This window comes from Phalacrocorax carbo, chromosome Z (genome assembly GCF_963921805.1).
Source record: "Phalacrocorax carbo chromosome Z, bPhaCar2.1, whole genome shotgun sequence".
NCBI classification, from domain to species: domain Eukaryota; kingdom Metazoa; phylum Chordata; class Aves; order Suliformes; family Phalacrocoracidae; genus Phalacrocorax; species Phalacrocorax carbo.
In genome coordinates, this window is record NC_087548.1 from 84,943,418 (window position 1) to 84,963,505 (window position 20,088).

At 58.2% G+C, this 20,088-nt stretch overlaps 2 protein-coding genes across 8 annotated transcripts; both read left to right on the top strand.

Annotated features, from left to right (window-relative positions):
• Nucleotides 1-5,732: 5,732 nt before the first annotated feature.
• Nucleotides 5,733-13,458, top strand: LOC135310687 (maestro heat-like repeat-containing protein family member 7). The gene is made up of 17 exons (XM_064439569.1): nucleotides 5,733-5,744; nucleotides 5,872-6,003; nucleotides 6,879-7,050; nucleotides 7,518-7,609; nucleotides 8,047-8,196; nucleotides 8,390-8,544; nucleotides 8,657-8,801; nucleotides 9,307-9,494; nucleotides 9,583-9,720; nucleotides 9,959-10,073; nucleotides 10,289-10,426; nucleotides 10,718-10,894; nucleotides 11,100-11,255; nucleotides 11,605-11,706; nucleotides 12,078-12,180; nucleotides 12,532-12,591; nucleotides 12,914-13,458. Exons 1-17 carry the CDS (start codon nucleotides 5,733-5,735, stop codon nucleotides 13,123-13,125), a joined length of 2,247 nt encoding a protein of 748 aa, XP_064295639.1. The 3' UTR covers nucleotides 13,126-13,458.
• A 1,741-nt stretch (nucleotides 13,459-15,199) lies between these two features.
• On the top strand, nucleotides 15,200-19,049 carry LOC135310470 (uncharacterized). 7 transcript variants are annotated; one of them, XM_064438086.1, is made up of 5 exons: nucleotides 15,200-15,437; nucleotides 15,753-15,854; nucleotides 17,351-17,494; nucleotides 18,197-18,289; nucleotides 18,395-19,049. In XM_064438086.1, exons 1-4 carry the CDS (start codon nucleotides 15,228-15,230, stop codon nucleotides 18,254-18,256), a joined length of 516 nt encoding a protein of 171 aa, XP_064294156.1. In that variant the 5' UTR covers nucleotides 15,200-15,227; the 3' UTR covers nucleotides 18,257-18,289; nucleotides 18,395-19,049. The 7 variants fall into 7 exon arrangements, 3 of the variants coding, with proteins under 3 accessions (XP_064294156.1, XP_064294154.1, XP_064294155.1); XM_064438084.1 differs by lacking the exon at nucleotides 18,197-18,289 and having other exon boundaries at nucleotides 18,395-18,463; nucleotides 18,839-19,049; XM_064438085.1 differs by lacking the exon at nucleotides 18,197-18,289 and having other exon boundaries at nucleotides 18,395-18,463; nucleotides 18,842-19,049.
• Nucleotides 19,050-20,088: the final 1,039 nt, after the last annotated feature.

Consider the following 20,088-nt stretch of genomic DNA (forward strand, 5'->3'; position numbering starts at 1 on the left):
TTGGTTTCACTGTTACAATTATGGAAAAGGAAGGAACAGGGGAATCACTGATCATTTGTTTAAATAATATCTGTGAAGTCTGTTAGGCAGCAGAGGCGTAAGGGAGGATTATGACTTCTGACAAGTACATGATTGATGACACCGCTTTGACACTGAAGAAGGTCTACTCATAAGACAGAACAAGCATAAAAGACAGAACAAGCATAAAAGACAAAGGCAAGGAAGCTCGTCAGGCAGGCAAAGATATGAGATTAATGAGAAGGCACAACTGCATGTACACTAAAAGGTGAAACTTGTCCTGAATTCCTTGAATTTCTGAAAAACTACCCTTAGGTAAATAAGCCTCTAATAACACTGGCATGAGCTGTATACATGTCATAAAGTGTGACTGAGCTAAAATTAAAAATAGCATCTCTGTCATAAAATCCTCCGAGTACTCGGTATGGTATTTTTCAGCTATTTTTTGAAAAGGAAAGTAAGCTGCAGAGAAGAAATAACGCAAAGTTACTCAGCATCAAAATATTGAAAAAGAAATTCCATTGCTTCATATACTTGTGCTTAACTGCAAGCCTGAGTTTCTCAGGAATTCATACCTTTGTTTCAGATGGCTTCTTAATTTCTGGGTTTGATGCATCCGCAGAGGGGGACTGCTTCTGAGAGAAGAGAAGTAAATTAATTAATTTCACCTTTGTTACACATACTACTATTAAGCAAGCATAAGCAACCTGATTTCACTAGATATCCAGCTAAAAATTAAGAATACATTATTACTGAGAATTAGAGCGATCATTCTAGGTCTCCTGTCTTGTCTGCATTTCTACAATACGCGTACGTAGGAGTTTGACTGCATGATGCCCATAAATCTTCCCACAACATTTTTTTTTCTCTGATGTGTACTGAAAGCAAATTTCATATCAAGTATCAAAAAGACTCAGATCCTGCTCTCATACTGAAGCATATATACTTACTGTGCAGGATTCTTCCACATTCCTTTTCCTTTTTATTAAAGAAATTGTACGCTGGGGTTTACCAGTTTGGCACACAAAATTTTTAGCACTAAATTAGCAAACTCAAATACGCTGAGATAAAAAGGAATAATTAATCTGTATGTAACACACACACAAGTGTTTCCACAAGTCCTGCAACCCTTTCGGAAAAGCTGCACATGACACGGTCTGTCTTCCTAGCTTCCGTGATGTTAACCTGAGAACAGCATCTTTTAATTCTGCTGTGACTGTATCAAACTTCCAAGCGCAGAAATTCATCTCTAAGTGTCTCATTAATACTTTATACAGATGCAATGCTACCTCTCTATTCCTGCTTCATGTTCCTCTGCTTAACGCTGTATTTGCCATCTTGATCACAGCAACACGTTCACAGTTTTCATTTAAATGAACGGCAGAAGTTAGCAACCTTCTGGATTTTTTCTTCATGTTTACTGTGCCACTTGCTGTACGAAAACACGCACTCACTGACTGAGCTCGAAGCCATGTTACTATTCCATACTTCGGTGATTTCCTACCTCCAGATGGAAAAGTTTCTAACTTCCAGAACTTTTCATAGTACAAGCATTTCTCAACAACAAGACAGAAGTTGTACAGAAGTCAAAAGGTACGGTCTGGCAGTGACAGTGGGCTCTCCCCGCCTGTGCATCCTGCATACCTTGGTAAGAGCTTTGGCTACTCTAAATATATCTACTAGAAAGAATTTGCAGTTGTCACACTACAGAAATGTAAGCAAATATTATCTGCTTCCATACGTGTATAGACATATAGATTGACTCCATACTAGATGGGAACTTTTGTACAGGTGGAGATGCACACAGGAATTTATAGGCCCTCCTACAGCAGCAGGACAGGCAGTAAAAGTTTTTAAGCGACTCTTTTCTATATTTCCACTACCACCATGCAGCAATCTGTAGGCAACACCAATTTTTTTCTTAATTTGCCCTTTAATAGTTTTTCCCTTCCTTTTCTTTCTTTCTTTCCATGAAATTAACCTGAATTTCTCCAGCATGACTAACAAGGAGGTATCTGTTCTACACCTTCGTATTAGTCACCCTAGTCCCTGTCCATTTAATAAAAACACATTTATCTGAGTCCTTCTCCCCTGCCCCCCTGCTGAAAACTCTTACCAAGCCTTTTTCTTACAATACATGGAATAACTTCTTCCCAAGTTCCAGCACAGCAGCACCACTACAACCTGCAGAAATTAGTGAAAACCTTCCAAAAAACCCAGCTGCTTCTTCCTTCTGCCCCGTCCAGCTGGATGACAGTAACTAGAGGTGAGGAGTTTAAATGCTCAGGGAGGACGAAGAGTAGTTTGGGGATGGAAAACAGTTCAGTGCACGGCTGCTATCAGCAGCTATGGAGAATGCCAAGCCACCCTCCCCAGAAATACTCAGGGTTGATTAAAGGGGCCGGAGGGGGGAATCGGGAAGGATGGTGGAGAGCAGAGGGCACCCTCCCACAGACCACGGCAGTGCCCTACCACCATGACCTTCTGGATCCCGTGGGAGCACAGTGTGCCTCACTTCGTTTACAGCACACTTTGCCTGAATTCCCTGCTATTCAGGGCCTCCAATTTCCACTCCCCCCCTGAAAAGAGCACTTCAAGGAGGAAGGGTGTCCTTGTCCTTCCCAGCCCTTTAGTGTTCAGGGTCTGCAACCACACGGAGCAGCAAGAAGCTGCCAAGGTCCAACCCCCTCATCTGGTAGCCATCACGCAGACAGTCAATACCAGCCCGACTCTGGGGGACGACGTTTTACTGCGGGTTGCTCTGCTTTTCCTCTTCCGAGGGCTGTGCGCTGCAGCCAGCCGTGCCCAGCCATTACCCGGCTGCATTTACTGCAGCCCAGCAGCCGGACTGCAGAAGGGGTGAAGCAACAGACAGATGCATGTCAAGTGTGGGGGTAAATATTAAAACGCTGCCTAGCAACTGGCGTAATACCCGCCTGACACAGAGCTGCTGCAGTGGCTGCGGCCCGGGAGGGCACACCCTGCTTGCACCCAGGGGTGGTAAACCCCCGCCATGGCCTGGCCAAACAGCCCCTCACAGAAAGGTTACACTGCCCAACAGAAAAGCAAAAATGAGGAGAGTTTCACTTGCCCTAGAGGTTGTGGCTCGGCAAAGAAAGCCTGGCAGGTGTCCCTCAGAGAAAGCAAAGCTTTTGTAGTGTTTTTAGGGATGCCCCATAGGGTAGAGCCGACAGTGGATGGAAAAATGAGCCCCATTGAGTGTGGGGCTGAGCTGCCGGCTAAACCACAACACTGCATAAACTTGCTACACCTTTGTAGTCCTCCTGATTTGCCTGCCCCTTCTTCCAAAGGTCATAAACTCTCCTTTTTTGCCCTGAGTTCCAGCCAAAGCGCTCGGGTCAGCCTGGCCGGTCTTCTTCCCCACCGGCTTGTCTGTTGGCACATGGGGACGGCCTGCTCTTGTGCCTTTAAGACTTCCTCCCTGAAGAATGTCCAGCTGCCCTGGACTCCTTTCCCCTTCAGGGCTGCCTCCTTTGGGACTCTGTCAATGCGTGCCCTGAAGAGGCCAAGGTCTGCCCTCTGCAAGTCCAAGGTAGCAATTCTGCTGATCCCCCTCCTTACTTCTCTGAGAATCAAAGACTCTAATGTTTCATGATTGCTATGCCCCAGATGGCCACCAACCAGCGCATCACCCACGAGCCCTTCTCTGTTTGCAAACAACAGGTCCAGCGGGGCGCCTTCCCCAGTTGGCTCCCTCACCAGCTGTGTCAGGAAGTTCTCCCCAGCAGCACTCCAGGGTCCTCCTAGACTCTTTCCGCTGTCTTGTCTTTCCAGCAGACATCCGGTAGACTGAAGTCCCCCACGAGGACAAGGCGAACAATCACGAGGCTTCACCCAGCTGCTTGCGGAATAATTCATCTGCCAGGTGTAGCCAGAGGGTGCCTGGCACCCAAGTCCCACTACCTGTGACGAAGATAACAGCACACAGCGCTTATGCTGCGATCTCAGTCAGAGTGGCCCGGGAGGCTGCACCGCCACAAAAAGCCACGGAAGGACTGGGAGAGATTTGCAAAGTACTGGGTGCTGAGAGCGTAGTTGTGCCCAGCCCACAGTGGCTCGGCTGTGAGGAACGCCACCCACTCAACGGGCAGGTGCTCCAGCACCCGTGCCTCCCTCACCGAGCAGGCGCTCCCGGCCTCGCTGTCGGCCCTGGTGACGTGCAGGCGCCCGCTGGGCAGGACAAGCGCTCCGCTCTGCCGGGGGACTACGTCCTCTATGACGGCAGCCCCACCGAAGGTCAGGGTGGTGAGCTTAGGATGGACGAGGAGGTGGTAACGCAGCGGGACGACGTGCCTGGGGAGCCTCATCGCATCCCAGGGAAACCACATGGTGCCGCCAGCCCTGTCACCGCTGAGAGACAAGGCCACGCTCAGCAGTCCCAGCAGCCCCACTGCCGCAGCCGCACAAGGGCCTGGAAATGGTTGGCCCGGGGCAGCGCTGCCGTTTTCCACTGGTGGCCTCTGGCGACCGCCTGACAGGGACAGGAAGAAACCGCACGAGTTCCCCCACCGGGCACAAGCCCTGAGGCAGGCGGCATCGTGCCACCGCCGCCGGCCACCTTCAGCACGCCGGTACCTGCCGCAGGCCCACAGCCCCGCAGGCCCCAGCGCTGCCCCCACCACCGCCCCTTGCAGAGTGACTCTTTTGCAATCAAAAATGTTGAAAAGAGGCACCCTGTGGAGGCAGATTAGGGACCACTTTCAGCCTTTAAGAAGGGACAGGACATGGGGCAACGGTTGTGGACTGAAGCAGGGCAGATTTAGATGAAATACAAGGAAGGCATTCTTTGCCATGAGGGTGGTGAGACTTCTTGTGGTTTAGCCGGACACTCAGCCCCACACAGGCGCTCGCTCACTCCCCCTCCAGCGGGGTGGGGGAGACAATCAGAAGGGTAAAAGTGAGAAAGCTCGTGGGTTCAGATAAGAACAGTTTAATAATCAAAATAAAACGATAACAACAGCAACAATAATGCAATGAAAAGGAGACTACCGAGACAGACGCAAAACCCGGGCCGGGGGGAAGGGGGAATGAACCACTGAAACAGACAGCTTGTGTCGCAGCTGCTCACCACCCGCCGACCCGCCGCCACCAGTCCCCGAGTCGCAGCTGCCTCCCTGTGCGCCAACTCCCCCGCTTAATATACTGGTCGTGGCGTCACATGGTATGGAATATCCCATGGCCAGTTGGGGCCAGCTGTCTGGGCTGTGGCCGCGGCCCTCGCGGCCCCTTGCCCACCTGGCAGAGCACGGGAAGCTGGAAAGGTGCCCGACTACTACAGGCGCTACTTCGGGACGCTGAGCCGCTACTTAACAGCAACTACAGCATCAGTGCGCCACCGCAGTCGAAGGAGTCCAAGTGTCCTTCCCAGGCCCCCTGCTCTGGCAGCTGGCACTGCTGAGCCACTGCCTTCGCTCCCTGCCCCATCCCCGCTTTCCTCCCCAGGCCGCAGCAGGGCGGAGCTCTGCTGGGATGCGGCCACGGGGCAAGGGGAGCCCAGCCCTGAAGTACTCTTCTGCTGGCCTCCCCACGGCCATAGCGCAGCCTCCCTGGTGCAGGACCCCCTGCAGGTTCCTGTCCTCCTGGAGAGGGGGCGTGCGGCCCTTCTTGGAGGAGCGCGTGGAAAGGGGCAGGGGTGGCTGGGGGGACAGGATCCGGCTGCCTCCCTGACTGCAGCGGGTGCCCAGCTGTCGGCAATGGTCCCCGAAGTCAGGAGGCGGCCAGACCCCGGTCCAGGCCTTCCTCCTGGCCGGGGGAAGCTTTGGCGGCCCGTTGCACAAACCCCGCAGGCACTTGGCAGAGCCACCGCTCCGGGTGCCGCTGTTGTTTCCCAAGGCAAACCAGCAGCTTTCCCCTCCTCAGGCCCTGGTGCCCTTCACAGCCAGCCAGGATGTGGCTACGCGCCGGAGCGCTGTGAGGAGGATTGTCAGCCTGAGCCGGTGCATGAGGCCCGCTTCGATGCTGGAGGTAAGGAGCCTGCGGTAGAGGAGACCTCTGGGCACCCCTCGCCCCTTCCTGGTGCCCCAGAGTAGCCGGTAGCTCCGGGCTCCCTGCCAGGGAGGCCTGGCATCGGGCAGGGGATTCAGCAGGGCACAGCCCTGCGCCAGCACTGGCCAGATGCCAGCGCCTTTGCCCCTCTCTCTGGATGCTGCTCTCACCCATGCCTTCTCTCTCGGGAACCAGCTCTGGCCCCGAGCAGGGGAGCATTTGGCGGGCCTGGCTCTGGCAGCCCTTCGCTCCAGGGGAGGCCCTGCATTGCTGCCCAGGCGCTTCAGTGCTGAGGGCCTGCGGGGCTCTCGGGTCCTCACCCTCCCCGCTGCCACGGCCTGATCCCGGCCCCTTCCCCAGCCCGCTGGCCCCGGGGCTCCTGCTGCAGCTCCGCAGGCCCTCCCTGCCCGTGCTGGGGAGAGCTGGGCAGGGCAGTGCCAGGCCTTGGGGCAGCCTGCCAGAAGGACCCGGCAGGGGGAGAGGGCGCCTGGCTGCACCCCGCCAAGGGGAGATGGAGAGTCCCACCAGCGTGGGAGGAGGGCTCCTGCAGCTGAATGCCACTGTGGAGGACCAGCAGAGCCAGGCTCTCCATCCTCCTGCAGGCACCCCAGTCCCGCGGCCTCACGGCGATGGGAGGCAAGGCCTTCCCAGGGCTCCCTTCGCAGGGAGGCAGCACGCTCCTCGCCCTGTTGCGGCTGCCGCAGGACGGGTCTCCACGGGGTGCAGTGTGGGGCACAGCCCTCCAGAGCTCTGCCTCGTGCAGCACTCGCCCCGGGGCCTGCTCTCGGGGCTTAGGGCTTTTGTCCCATCTGCCGCAGCCTGGCCCTGCTACAGCTCCTTCCTCTCTCCCACAGGCCTCGCGCTTCACAGCAGGCACCACCCTCCTCTTCAAACTCAGGACCCTGCCATTCCTGGGGCAGGTGATGGGGCACCTCACCCTGTCCTGTGCCGAGCAGGACCAGGAGATCAGCCGCGGAGCTGTGGAGGCGCTGCGTGCCTTCCACCGCTTCATTCTGCTGCGACACAGTAAGAGACGCTGGGGCCTTCCTGCCACAAGGGCCCAGGCGAGGCACCGCACCGCCTTGGCCCCCCTCCTCTGCTAGAGGAAGGAGCGGCAAACTCCTCTGAGGCTGGAGCAGGGCAGCAGCCATGCCGCGCCAAGCCCAGGCCCCACGCAGCCCACCTTGGAGCGGTGCCTTGGGGACCGGTCTGAGAACCCTTGAGCTGGAGGGCCTATGGCAACAGCATCCCGGGGCTTCTCCCCTCCTCCTCCTGCCAAGCAGAAAGCCACACCGACCCCTCCTGCCCTTCTGTAGCCTAGGAGGCCGTTTCCCTTCCTCCCCCTGGGGAGGGGCCCACGGCCACCCTCGCACACCTCCGCGCCTGCCCACACAACGGAGAGCCAGGCACAGCGCTCTCCCTGATGCCCTTGCCTGCTGTCTGCAGCTCTGCGTTGGTCCTGCCGCTCACTGTGTGTCTTCCCTCCTGCCCAGGCAGCAAGGCAGCATGGGAGGATCCAAACCTGCCAGCGGAGCGGGAAAGCGCTACCACCCTGGGGCCCAAGGAGTCCGCTGACGAGGCGACGGTAACGAGCTCCTCCCTTGCTGGGGGTCTTGGCCATGGGGCTGGCAGGACACTCGGATGAACCAGTGCATCGGGCGGGATGGCACGGCCTTCCGCGCATCAGGCTGCGGGGTCCCACCGCTTCTGCACAGGGAGTAGCCAAAGGCCTTAAGCCAGCGTCACTGCAGCAGCTCCGGCCATGCTGGCCACCAGCGAGTTCTGGTTGCTGGCAGAGGCAGCACACCGTGGCCCTGTTGCCCCGCTGCCCTCCTTCAGGCCACAGAGCAGCTTCCTCTCCGCACCCTCTGTGGCTGCAATCACCCCAGAGCAGGCACCTGTCCTGGGGCAGGGGGCCAGTGCTGCCCCGCCTTCCTCACTCCAGAGCTGCCCCCGCTGCTCAGCTGAGCCCTGCAACCAGGGTGTTCAGTGAGACACCTCTTCCCTCACTCTCTCCCTCAGATATTTGGGAACTTCCTCTTCCAGACTGAGAGGACTGACTTCATCCTCACAGTCTTGAAAGGCATGGTGCACCCAAGAGTGTCTGACACCCAGCCGATCGCCAACATGCTGGAGGTGGTCTTGAGGGACCCCAGCTCGGAGCTGGCCAAGGTACGCTGCGTGCAGCCACGTTCCCTGTACGCGTGCCCTCCGGGGGCTGTGGCCCCCACCCCGAGTCCGAGGCTTGGCAGCACCCGACAGGCGGCCTTGGAGGCCAGCAAAGAGCCACGGGAGGCAAGCGGTTCTTGGCGGCAGCAGGGGCTGTGGCTGCGCTCCAGCCCACTCCACTCCCCTGCCTCCACAGGTGGGTGAGGTCGTGCAGACCATCCATGGGCAGCTGGCGTACGTCAGCCAGCAGCCGCTCAAGGACATCCTGAGGAGGACCCTTCTCCGGCTGGCCCAGTTGTACCCTTGGGAGGTGACCACTGGCCTCCTGCACGCTTCCCCGCACTGTGACAGGTACGTGGCTGGCTCATCCGCCTCAGGGGCAGCTCAAGACCTCTGGAGCCTGCCCAGGCAGAAGGGCTGGTGGCCAAGGCAGCCCCACTGACAGCGTGCTCTGGCTCCGCAGCACCGCCAGGGCCATGTGGAGCATGTTGGCCTCTGACCGCTTCCTCGCGGAGACCGTGCTGAAGCAGCTCCTGCTGGCCCAGGAAGAGGGTGCCAGCTTGCACGTGTTTGAGGCAGAATGCTGCTGCTGCTGCTGTTTCCTGGCTGTGAGTGTCTGGAGGAGGCCCGTTCCACCTGTCCACCCGCAGGGCTGTGTGCCCCTCTCCAGCCCCTCTGCCCTTCTCCCCCTGCCCCCAATCCCAGACCTGCCCAGGGGCTCCTGGCACAGGGGCCTCAGGGCCACGCCAGGCAGGGCAGTGTGTGCTGCTCAGCCTGCAGCTCACAGCCAGGCAGCCTGCCCTGCCCCTGCCCCTGCTGCCCTCAGTGGCCTTCCCCCCTCCCCACATCCTCCTGCCTGTGTGGCAGCCGGGAAGCCTGGGCCAGGGCGGCTGCCTGGCTCCCTCTGGGCCACCAACGCTCGCATGCCCATATTACAAATGGGAGCTGAGACCTGAGAGCCGCCACCGGTGGGCTCCAGGCCATGTACCTGGGATGGGCTCTGCTCTGGCATCTCCCTCAGCTCAGCTCAGCGCCTGAGCTGCTCGCCCCAGCCCCGGGCGGTGCTGCAGGGACACCTCTGCAGTGAGAGCGGTCCCTGGGTGTCTTCTGCAGGTAGCCGGTGCCATGAGCGAGATCTTCCAGGAGCCCGCCTGCCGATGCCGCGTGCTGTTCCTTTTAGCTGAGCTCTTCATGGCAGTGGTGGTCCAGATCTCCTTCAGCCTGAAGAGCTCACGGCAGGGCTGCTGCAGGCCTGGCAGTCACAGCTGGGAGGCCAACCATCCTACAGACCTCTGCCTCAGGTGCTCTGCCCCTGCTCCCTGGTCTCTGCCCCAGGCCCTGAGCTGCAGCCGTGGCTCCACGTGTGACCCCGCTTTGCTCTGCACGCAGGCACGCGCTGAGCGGCATGCAAGGTCTCTTCCAGTGCCTGGGCGGTGCCTCCCTGCTTGAAGACATCGGGAGGCAGGGTGCCTGGGACATGCTCATGAGCCCCGAGACCTACCACACCGGTATCGCCTTGCTGACTAGGTGAGAGCCTCGCCAGTTCTCCTGGTCTGCCCGGGTGTTTCTCCCCTGGAGAGGAAGGGCCCCCTGCACGATCCCCTTCCTCGTGGGCAGTGGGGCGCGAGGAGGCAACGCAAGGTGCAAACACAGCCTTGCCCGCCGTGGCCGGGCCTGCGGGGTAATGGCTGGGGCTGGCAGCGCAGTCCCAGAGAGCTTTGCCTGCCCAGCTCGGTGCCACCAGTGCCTTCTTTCCCCCGGCCAGGGTGCTGCGGCGTGAAGTACCAGACTGCTGCGCCTCCATATGGGAGAGGGCGGCCGTAGGCCTCCTCCAGAGGCAGGACTACCTGGACGTCGGTGCCATGACTGTCTTCGTTGAGGTGGGCCTGCTGGCAAGCGCTGCCTGTCTGAGGGCACGTGGGGGGAAGCTGGGCTGCGTGCACGAGGCAGAGGGCAGAGGGGAGGTGGGGAGGGACCTCTGTGGGCCCTGCGGCCTCCTGCCTGGGCTGTGACTGGCCCTGCTGCCTTGCCCCGAGCCGTCCGGGAGCTCTGCTGGCTGTGCCGGGCTCTCACTCTGCTGCCGCCTGCGTTTCAGCTCCTAGACTGCACTGACTTTGAGGACATCTCTGACCACGTCCTGTACGTCGTCCACATCCACCTGCGGAGCAAGAACTTGGTGCTGCGCAGGATGGCAGTCACGAGCCTCGTCACACTGTCTGGGAGACCCGAGCAGGTGAGCAGGGGCAGCCGGGCACAGGGAGGGCACCCACCTGGGGCTGGGCTGCAGGCGATGGTGCGTGCAGTGACTTGCTCAGGCTTTGCCAGCAATCGGGAGCGGCGGGAACGGTGCCCACCGCTCCCGCTGCCCTCTTCAGCAGCCCCTCAGCACATCAGGCCAGGCCCTGGGCTGCGCCACACGCGGAGAGATCTCTGCACGACCGGCGCTGCACCCTCTACACGCAGAGTGCTTTTGCCGGTGCGGTCCTCGATCGCATCGCAAAACAAAATGGTGTCTTTCACGCAGGCAGCGACTCTGCAATACCTGCTGCCGCGGGTCTCACAGCAGCTGCGGGATGACGACTGTGAGGTCAGGACGGCGGCCCTGACTGTCCTCAGCAACGTGCTCTGCCTGGTGGACAGGCAGACGGCTCTCACCATCGCTCTGCAGCTGGTTGAGATGCTCCTGCCACTCTTTGAAAACGTAAGGCGGCGGGAGCGCAGAGGCTTGGTTAGCATGCCTGAGGGCATGTGTCCGTGGCCCGGGGATGGCGCGGCCCTCTCGGCCTGAGCCCACCGGCCCATGAGTTCTCCTCACTGCAGAGGGAGAGCCGCAAGCCTTCCCCTCCGCACCGTGGGCTTGGAGGAGCCAGGACTGAGATCCTCCCCTTTTCCTTCTCTCCTCCTAGGAGTCCAGCTACGTGCGAAAGCACTCCATCCTCCTCTGCAGAGACGCCATGAAGGTTGCAGTCAGAACCCACAAAAAGCAGCTGCGGAAGGACGTGCAAAGGAGCCTGGTGCCCCTCTTCTTCCACCTGCACGACAGTGACCACAGCGTGGCTCAGGTGGGGACTTCTAAGCCTCTGAAAGTGCCTCAGCTGGGGCCCAACCTCTGGAGTCCCTGAGCAGGGCTCAGAGCCCCTCCCTGCCGGCAGCCGCACAGCTGGCAGCATCTGAGAAGCTGGGCAGGGACATTTCCTACACCTGCCCTGCCGGATCCAGCACAGCTGGGCAGCAGTGCGCGGCCACAAAGACCTAAGCACTGGAGCCCCCGTGGGCTTCCCAGCGGCGCCTGCAGGTGCCTGAGGCCGCGGTTTGGATGCCCAGCCCTTGCCTCCCCCCGCCCTGCCCAGGGACCCCCAGGTCCTGTCCCTCGGGCGGCGGTGCCACCTCCCGCTCTCTGCTCCTCTGCAGGCATCTCAGGAAGCCCTCCTTGGAGCTGCCGAGTTCCTCAAGTGGGGGCAGCTCAGGAAGCTGATGCAGATGGAGCAGACGTACCAGGTTGGCGAGTGCCTGGTAAGGATGCGCCCGAAGCCCCACGCCCAGCCTGGAGAAGGCCGTTTCCCCCCACGCCCAGCGCGTGGGGCTAGCAGCTGTGCCCCCACCCACAGCGGCAGCCCAGCGCTGCCTGCGTGCACCGCACACAGGCTCCCTTTCCCCTCCATAGACCAGGGGCGCCGACAGAGCCCTGGCCCAGCTGGGCCTTGGTGGCAGGACGGCACAGCAGCGCCCTGGGGAGCACCCTGCCCTCTGCTCCCTCCAAAGGCCAGCAGGAGCCAGACGCTGGCTGGGCATTGTGGGTGTCTGGCCAGGGGAAGGCAGGGGGTGCCAGTCCTGGGCACAGGGGGAGGGTCTGTGCCAACCCTGTCCCCTTGCGCTCTCTCCAGCTCACGCAGAACAGCAGAAGAGCAGAGGAGTACCTGCACCAGAGCCTGCCGTATCTGCAGAGCCCACAGGAGGCCTTGCGTGAGGCGGCCATCAGGTTCCTTGGTGAGCCACAACCCCGCTGCGGGCCTCTCCCTGCCCCACGGCAGCTTAGCCCCAGCCATGGCTGCTGCCGAATCCACCGGGCGGCTGCAGAGCCCTGACTGCCCGATGCGGGGCCGGGTGCCCACCGAGTTCCCTGCCACCCTCTCCCACCCCAGCCCGTGCACGGGGGGCTGGTGGGAGCCTTGTTGCGTCCCTCGCAGGCGCCCTGGGCTTCACGCTCAGGGGAGCGCCCGGGCTCAGCCTTGCCCAAGGGGAGGAGGGCTCGTGGCCAGGCCCGTGGGGCCAGTGAGGGGAGCGAGGCTGCTGGTCTGGGCAGGCCAGTAGGAGTTGTGACAGGCTATGTGTAACTAGGTCTCGCTGGACAGCAGCTGAGGGATGGGTGCCAGGAGAAGCTCCAGGTCATCTACGAGGGTGAGTGAGGGCAGTGGGGTGTCTGCGGGGGCTGGTGGGGAGGAGGGAAGACCCTGGGTAGGCAGCTCCAATCCCTGCCCTGGCCGTGGAGGGCTCCGCTCCCTGCGTGGGTGAGTGAGTGGTCGTGTGGCCAGAGCCAGGGAGAGGTTTCAAGGACACGTGGGGCCTCGGTGGCCAGCACCTTCCAGCTCATGCCAGCGCCCCTGCCTCCCTCCTTCCTGGCTCTGGGAAGAGCTGCGGGGGCAGGGGTGGCCCTGGCCAGAGGGGCTCCCAGGTCCCTGCAGATCTGCGCTCTGACCTCGGCTGGTCCTTTCTGTCCCAGCCCTTCAAGGCACGGTGAATGACCGCAGCCTCTCGGTCGCTTCCCTGGCATCTCAAACCCTGCTGATCCTGGGCGCTGCAGCACCAGAGCCTCCCTCCGGATTCCGCCTGCAAGCACTGTGCTACCGGCTCCGGAGGGCGTGGAGGAGGAGGAAGAGGACCCCTGCCCTGGGAGCCGGCTGCCTGTGCTGCTGGAACTGGGTGCAGCGCTGATCCCCGTGTGCTCTGCACACTGGCACCACCTGAGCAGCTGGGCCTGTCCCCTCGCCAGCAGCTTCTGCCGCGCTCCCATTTCATGGGGAGGGGCACGACTGGGCCGTGGCCCATGGCTCCAGTGTGTTCGCTGGCCGGGAAGCCTCAAGAAGCAGCCAGGTGCTGCGGCAGGGCAGCGAGAGGAACGCTTTGGAACGCGGCCCAGGAAGGAAAGGGGCATCGTGCAGGCTGGAAGCAGAGGCCTTCGCACAGCTGGCCTGCCTGTGTCCCCCAGCCGTTGATAAAAGGAGTGTGGAACTTCCTGTGCTCTTTGAGTCCTTCTTTCCCATCCCTCACTGCCGTAGGCTACCTACAGTGCTGCGCCACCCACGCACAACTATGGAGTGCTGCTGCCGCCCAAGCCAGCTGTAGGGCCCGTGTGGCATCCTGGTTGCCCCCTGGGGAGCCCTTCTGTCCCGCAGGCCCCCACAAGGGCACCAGGAGGGCCCCCACCTGGCCCTGTGGAGCCTTGCTCTTCCCCAGACAGCTGGGGGGGCTCTGCTGCACCCAACGTGGAGCCCCAGGTAGCCATACTGCTCCCCGGGCCCTGCAGTGGCCCTGGAGCGCCTTTCATGGAGCTCTGCGAGGCCCAGGAGAGCCCCTGGGGCTCTCTGGAAGAGGCTGCTTGGCCCTGCACATGTCCCTGAGAGGGCTTTGAGAGGCCCTGGGGATCTCTGGAGGCCGGGGGGGCCCTGCCCAGGCCCTGGCCAAGCCCAGCATCCCATGTCAGACCCCATTGCTTCTCCACCCCCTGCTGACCAGAGTGGCAGTTCCTCCCCAGGGCATGCACGGGGAGCTGGGAGGGGTGGAGAGCGGGCCCCACCAGTGGGGGAGCGGGCAGGGCCAGAGGCCCCCCACACTAAACGGAGCCATAGTCAGCCACGCACGCACGCACCGCCCGGGACTCGGACGCCCAGGGGGGTGGGAGTGGGACTCTGTCAGGGACTAGAATCTTGTCTCTACATTGTTTGTGGGCAAGTTTCTCTACCGCAGCCTGATCGCCACGGCAGCTGAGCAGAACAGTTTAATCACCAAGGCCGACGCGGCAGGAATGTGCGCCCCGCTATCTCGGAGCACATACTCTCCGTGCGTAGGGCCGGTCTCAAGGCTGACTGGCAACATGTGGCGGGTGGGGCTCGGAGCCTCCAGAAGTCTCAAGCACCCTCTAGTGACGGTACTGGGCATGTGCCCCACCGCCGAAGGGGAAGCCTGGGTACGCGGGACAGTTATCGACTATGCAAGAGAGCAACCTTACACCAAGGGGAAACCGGCAGAGACGATGGAGGAGCGTTCTGGAACGACCCCCCTCCTCGGCTTCAAAGGTGCATCGGACGCCCGGACACCACCCGCGCCCCCTCCCCGCACCGGACAGACTGCCGCAGATCCGTGGGGACAGCTGTCGCAACAGTCCCGCTCCCTCCCACCCTCCTGTTCACTTTTTCACCCTCTTTTCCCCCCTTTTTTTGGCTTTTCTCTCGCATATCTCTTTTTGGCCAAACAAAGTGCCTTGGCACTTGACTCCGGTTTGAGTCTTAATTCTGTTTCTGAGAATGTAAAAGGAACCTAGTCACGCTAACACATCGGAGTTACCCAGAAATTAGGCCCAGCCGCCCCCAACATCCCAGAATTATGAGAGGTCGGTTGGAAACCAAGGGGGTTTAACTGCTGCCAAACTGTTCAGCCCAACAGTGGATCGTGACAGACCCTCAGGGGCAGAGGGAAGGGACCCCGCAGGGTCAGGCCAGGGAGAATTTATATAGATGCTGTGAGAACGCCTGAGCTGTAGCTCAGAGAAAGCCAAGCGACCGCTGACAAGCAGCCCCCGCTGCTCCCGGGGCAGCGGGGCTCGGGCCGGGCGGCCGCAGGGGGCGGCCCCGCGGGAGGGAAGCCGAGCCCGCCGCGGCGCGAGCGCGGGCTCCTCGGGCGGGCGGACATCTTGCGTGTGGCGCAGGTCGCGCCCCAGCCCCCGCCGGCGGTAGGACGGGGCGAGGTTCTCTGTCGGGACCGGGCACGGCCTCCGCCGCCCCCGTCGGCAGCGAGATGGCGGCGGAGACCCTCCCGCCATGGCGGCGCGCTGTGCCCCAGCTCCGCCCGACCTCCCTCCCGGCAGGCGTGGCGCGGGCCCGCCTCTTCCCCTGGCGTCCTGCGCGGTGATTGGCCCCTCGGGCGTCCTGGGCGGTAGCGGGCGCGCGGCGCGGGCATTTGCGAGTCCTCGGAGCGAGCGGCGTCTCCTGCGGGTGTCGTCCCGACCCCGCGTGGTTGCCCTGTGTCTCGTGGGGGTGTCGTGGGGGTGTGTTTTTGTGGGGGGTGTCGTGGGGGTGTGGGTGTGGGTGTCGTCTCTGTGTGTGTCCCGGCTGCGGTTGCCGGGTCCTCCCCCCCACCTGTGGTTGCCTTCCCCCCTCTCCGTAGGTGCCTTCACCACCCCACCGCCGTCCCGCCCCCCCCGAGTGCCCTCCCCGGGAGCGCCCCCCGCGATCGCGCCCCCCCTCCCCGCAGCCCCGGTGCGGAGCTGCAGCAAAGGTACTTCCCTTCCGACGAGCCTGCTGGAGTGGAAAAGCACAAACGGTGGCTACGCTTTGTCCTTGCAGGCGCGGAGCGGAATAGCGAGGTCCCTCTTCCTCTCAGAATGGCTGCAGGTGGCTATGAGGAAATCCTCAAGTACTACGAATTGCGTGAAACAATTGGGACAGGTAGGCTTCATCTGAACGCACACAGGTGCGTGCGATCTGCCTAACCGCTGGAGTACTTACCTGAGCGCAGACTCACTGTTACCCCGGAATCTACAGGCCGTGTTTCAAGCGTGTCTCTCAGGGGACAGAACGCTGTGAGTGGAGGTCGGTAGCAGCGATCGCTTCTCCCTCTAGCGAAGATGCTGCGCGCTGTGTGCGCTACGGACTCCAGCGTAACTGAGACTGTAGGCCAGAAAGCGTGACATCGCTCTTAAGCGTCTCTTGTTTGAAGTCTAGGTGGGTTTGCAAAGGTAAAACTTGCGGAACATCTTCTCACCGGTGAAAAAGTTGCACTAAAAATCACGGATAAACTTGCTCTAGGGGTAAGCCAAAAGATACTTAACAGTCGGTAGCGTCTTCTGCTGTTCCTGTGGCGTTCTCGAGAACAGAGGGGCGCGACACGTCAGTGCCGCCTGCTTGTCCTGTTGGTTATCGACTGATGCTGTAGACTGGGAAGAGCGTTAATAGAAGACCACAAATCTTGTGCTCTGTTGTGGAGAGGGCAACCTTCTCTGGCTGTAAAATTGAGGAAGTTAAAGATGATTACAGTAATTGAAACAGAATGCTGGTGAGGATGCTAACTATTTTACACCTGGCCCTCTGGGTTTTGCTGCTCGGTGTGCCAGAACTGTAGGGCAGTAACAGCAGAGCTGTTGCTGGATTGAATCTGAGCAGCTGAATTGTATGCTGTCATCTCCGTGCTGTGAAATTGTGTGTCTCCCAATAGCCTGACGCTTGCTGTGACGTCCGGGCTGTCCAGGTAGTCGGCAATTTCATACCTTGCTGTTGCCGTCTCTTGGGATGATTTGCCTCGTGTTAAGGTAGAAATTGAGGCCACAAAGGACTTAGGTCACCAGCATATTTGCCAGTTGTATCACGTGATAGAGACATCCAGGAAAATATTTGTGGTCTTAGAGGTAAGAAACGGCGTTTCTGCCATGGCGAAGGTTCCTGGTTTCAGCTGTAGCGGTGGATGATAACAGAGTTCAAATGAAACAATTTGTAAAAAGCCTTCCCAATGATGAGCGCGTTCAAGACGCTTCACTTTAATAGTGAAGCTGGTAGTGTGTTCTGTTTTCTGTCTACTTGTAAAAGCCACTCGTCACTGCTTACAGGAAGTGAAATGACTTTAATTCCTACGTTGCGCTTCAGTTGTTCTAAAATAGCATCAGCAGGATAGGCGGGACCCCGGACCTCCTGCGTGGTTGTCACCTCCTGGGCCATCTGTACCGCCTGTGACGTTAGTGTGATGTGGCCGTTGCGAGGCGTCAGGCAAGAGTCAGCCTGTTTGTCTCGGCTCGTTTGGCCTGCCGCAGTGCTGGCGTGGGGCGCTTGGGTGCTACTGTGATAAAGCGGGAGGGATGGAAGGGTGTCCTCTGGTAACTGTCCAGTGCTCTGGTTGTTCAGATTTCGTTACTGCATTCTGAAGGTATTCTCTTTTTCCTGGCTTCACGCAGTACTGTCCTGGAGGAGAGCTGCTTGATGACGTAATTTCTAAGGACCGCCTTTCGGAAGAGGAAGCTCGTGTATTTTTTCGGCAGATTGTTTCAGCAGTTGCTTACGTTCACAGTCGGGGATACGCCCACAGGGACCTCAAACCGGTAAGCCTGAGCAGGGGTCAGATTTGCATAAGTAATAACGCACACCCACTTCTGTTTCTCCATGAGGAGCCAGAGTAAGTTACATCTTTGCCGTTGTCCTGTGCTTAGAGCTCTTGACCTGTCTTCTTCTGAAAGAGCGTTATTTCTACTTGCTACTGTGCTCCTCAGCTGAGCTGGATGCGGCTATATCTGAGGAAGGACCCTCCTCTGAAGGAGAAGCAGAACAACACGCTCCAGCTGGGAACAGAGCAGAGACACGGGTCTGACTTCCAATGTTGCTTAGGCCTTTTTCCTATTCCCTTTGTGCCGGCTTGTACCTGGAGACAGTCTCTGTGGTGCTATTCCGTTGTGCAAACTGTCCTGTTTTCACACCCAAAGGACTCCACTGAAGCCTTCTCGTCTCCGGGCTGAAGGAACTGCCTTTCCCTCAGCCTCTCCTCACTGAGCAAGCGCTCCAGCCCCCGAGCAGACTCCTGGCCATCCACTCAGCTTACTTCAGTTTGATGTCTTTCCTGTGCTTGGGGGGCAGAGGCTAGATGCACTCTTCTAGCTGGGCTGAACAGAGGACTAGAGTGACTTCTCCCAATAGCCTGACCGTGCTCCTTTTCCTGTGTCCGTGACATAGCTGGCCGCCTGTTCTGCCAGAGCAGACCGCTGCCTTGTGTCCAGCTTGCTGTCTGTCACTCCCCCTCTCCCCGCCAGGCCCTTCTCAGCAGATGGGAGCTAGTGTTCCCCATCTGGAATACGGGATATGTTCACTAGCAGCCGGTCAAAATCTGCAGAGGAGAGCTTTAGGTAAATTCTAGCTGCTAATGGCAGGAAGAAACAAGGTGGAAGAAGACACGGTGCCTTGGATACTTGGGTTGTAGAAGCTTTCATTACCGCTTTCTCTTTTACCAGGAAAATCTGCTGATTGATGAGGAACGTAACTTGAAGCTGATAGACTTTGGACTTTGTGCAAAGCCAAAGGTGAGAGTATCAGTCGCTTTCTCAGAGCAGAGCTAAGCCAGCTACTGCAGGCACGTGAGCAAAAGCCATGTTTGACTTCCGCTTGCAGTGCAGAGACTTGCCCAAAGACCCTAAACTCAAGCTGTTTGCACAGTTTTCATCCAATCGCTAATTACGTGGTGGGGCCTTAACTGTGGGAGAGAGCAGTTAACGGCATGTTATGACCAGACTGTTAGATCGTTTTCTCCTCTTACGCTTCACCTTTTATCCTAGTCTGAGGCAGAGATCACCTTGCACGTGTAGCACCTGCTGCCACCTATAACGGCCCAGAATATTAAGCTTATGTTGGTGTGCATTTTTCCCTAATAAGTTTTAATGGTGTCTGTCTCTTTTCAGAAGATTTGTGTGTATGTGGAGATTGTGGACCGAATCCCGGTTACGGTTAGGAATCCTCTGGTTCCACGTGATTGTAGCAAGTTGTTTCCCGAGTTTAAAATTGGTTCCTAGGAGACCTTTAAAGCCATTTGTCAGCTTAACACGTGAGGTGGGTGCTGTTAGGAAACAGTTTAATGGGCAGGTCTTACTGACCCAAGGACAGTTACTTGTCCTCGGATGGTTTTAGCTGCCTCAGGTGAAACTCGGGCATCTGGCAAGCCATCGAGACTACAAAGGCTCTCAACCCAGAGAGAAAGAATTTGGTTTTGTAATTGGGTGGTTAGTTTGCGTTCTGAGCTTTTTTAGTTTCAAAAGTTTTTGGTAAATATAATTTCATTTATATATATAATTTATATAATTATATATATATAATTTACATAATTATGATATAATCTCTTTATATAATTAATCTCTTTATATAACGACATGCATTGGTAACATAGTTTGTTTCATCTAAGATTATATCATTAAAGGCAAACGAAATATAGTTTTCACGGAGGGTCAGCACTAAAATAAACCTGTGTCAGCTGAACGACTCTGACAGGGCAGGGGTGGAAATACTGGAAGTCTTTGTAGGGACATAGTGGTTCTGGTGGGTAGGTTTTAAAACTTGTATTCCTAATTCTGATATTTCCTGCCTGAAAATGAATATTTTACGCAAGTGTTTTAATAACTCTTGTATGAGAAGTGGCAGTTGTGTGCTCTGGCATCCCTTTTTATGGTCATTCAGGTAACTGTGACGAAGAACAACTTCTCTAAGCTTTTGGTGCTGGTAGTAAAGTGCTGTCTGCTTGTCTGCTGTAGATTTCTGTGCACACGGTGCCAGACAAGACCGACCAAGCTGATTATGCATCGGATGCGGCGGTGGAACTTCTAGATTTCCGCAGGGATTACTTCAGCATTCCATATCCTTTACCTAAACAACGTAAGTGTGAAATAATTTAATCTCTTTGGGAACATTACGAAGCACAGAGGGTAAAAGAGGACAAAATCAGTAATTTAGAGTATTAAGACAGGGCCAAGTTTGGCTCACAGGCTTTTAAAATGGCTGCCTCACAGAACTTAAGGACAGGTTGAAAAGCTCCACTGGGAACTGCAGATCCTTATCTTCTGTATAGAACTTTTTTTTAAAGTATGTTTTTGCAGTGACATTTAAGAGAGCCCTTAGAAGCGTGTTTCATACGTGTGCCTGTGCGGGAGGGTCATGAAGT

Excerpts from the sequence above, each read along its gene's own strand:
- LOC135310687 (XM_064439569.1), top strand. Across the intron at positions 8,545-8,656 it reads GCTTCCCCGCACTGTGACAG|CACCGCCAGGGCCATGTGGA; the intron begins GTACGTGGCTGG and ends CTGGCTCCGCAG. Across the intron at positions 9,721-9,958 it reads GGTATCGCCTTGCTGACTAG|GGTGCTGCGGCGTGAAGTAC; the intron begins GTGAGAGCCTCG and ends TCCCCCGGCCAG.
- LOC135310470 (XM_064438084.1), top strand. The coding sequence starts at position 15,228 with ATGGCGGCGCGCTGTGCCCCAGCTCCGCCCGACCTCCCTCCCGGCAGG. Across the intron at positions 15,855-17,350 it reads GCGTGAAACAATTGGGACAG|TACTGTCCTGGAGGAGAGCT; the intron begins GTAGGCTTCATC and ends GGCTTCACGCAG. Across the intron at positions 17,495-18,394 it reads CCCACAGGGACCTCAAACCG|GAAAATCTGCTGATTGATGA; the intron begins GTAAGCCTGAGC and ends CTCTTTTACCAG.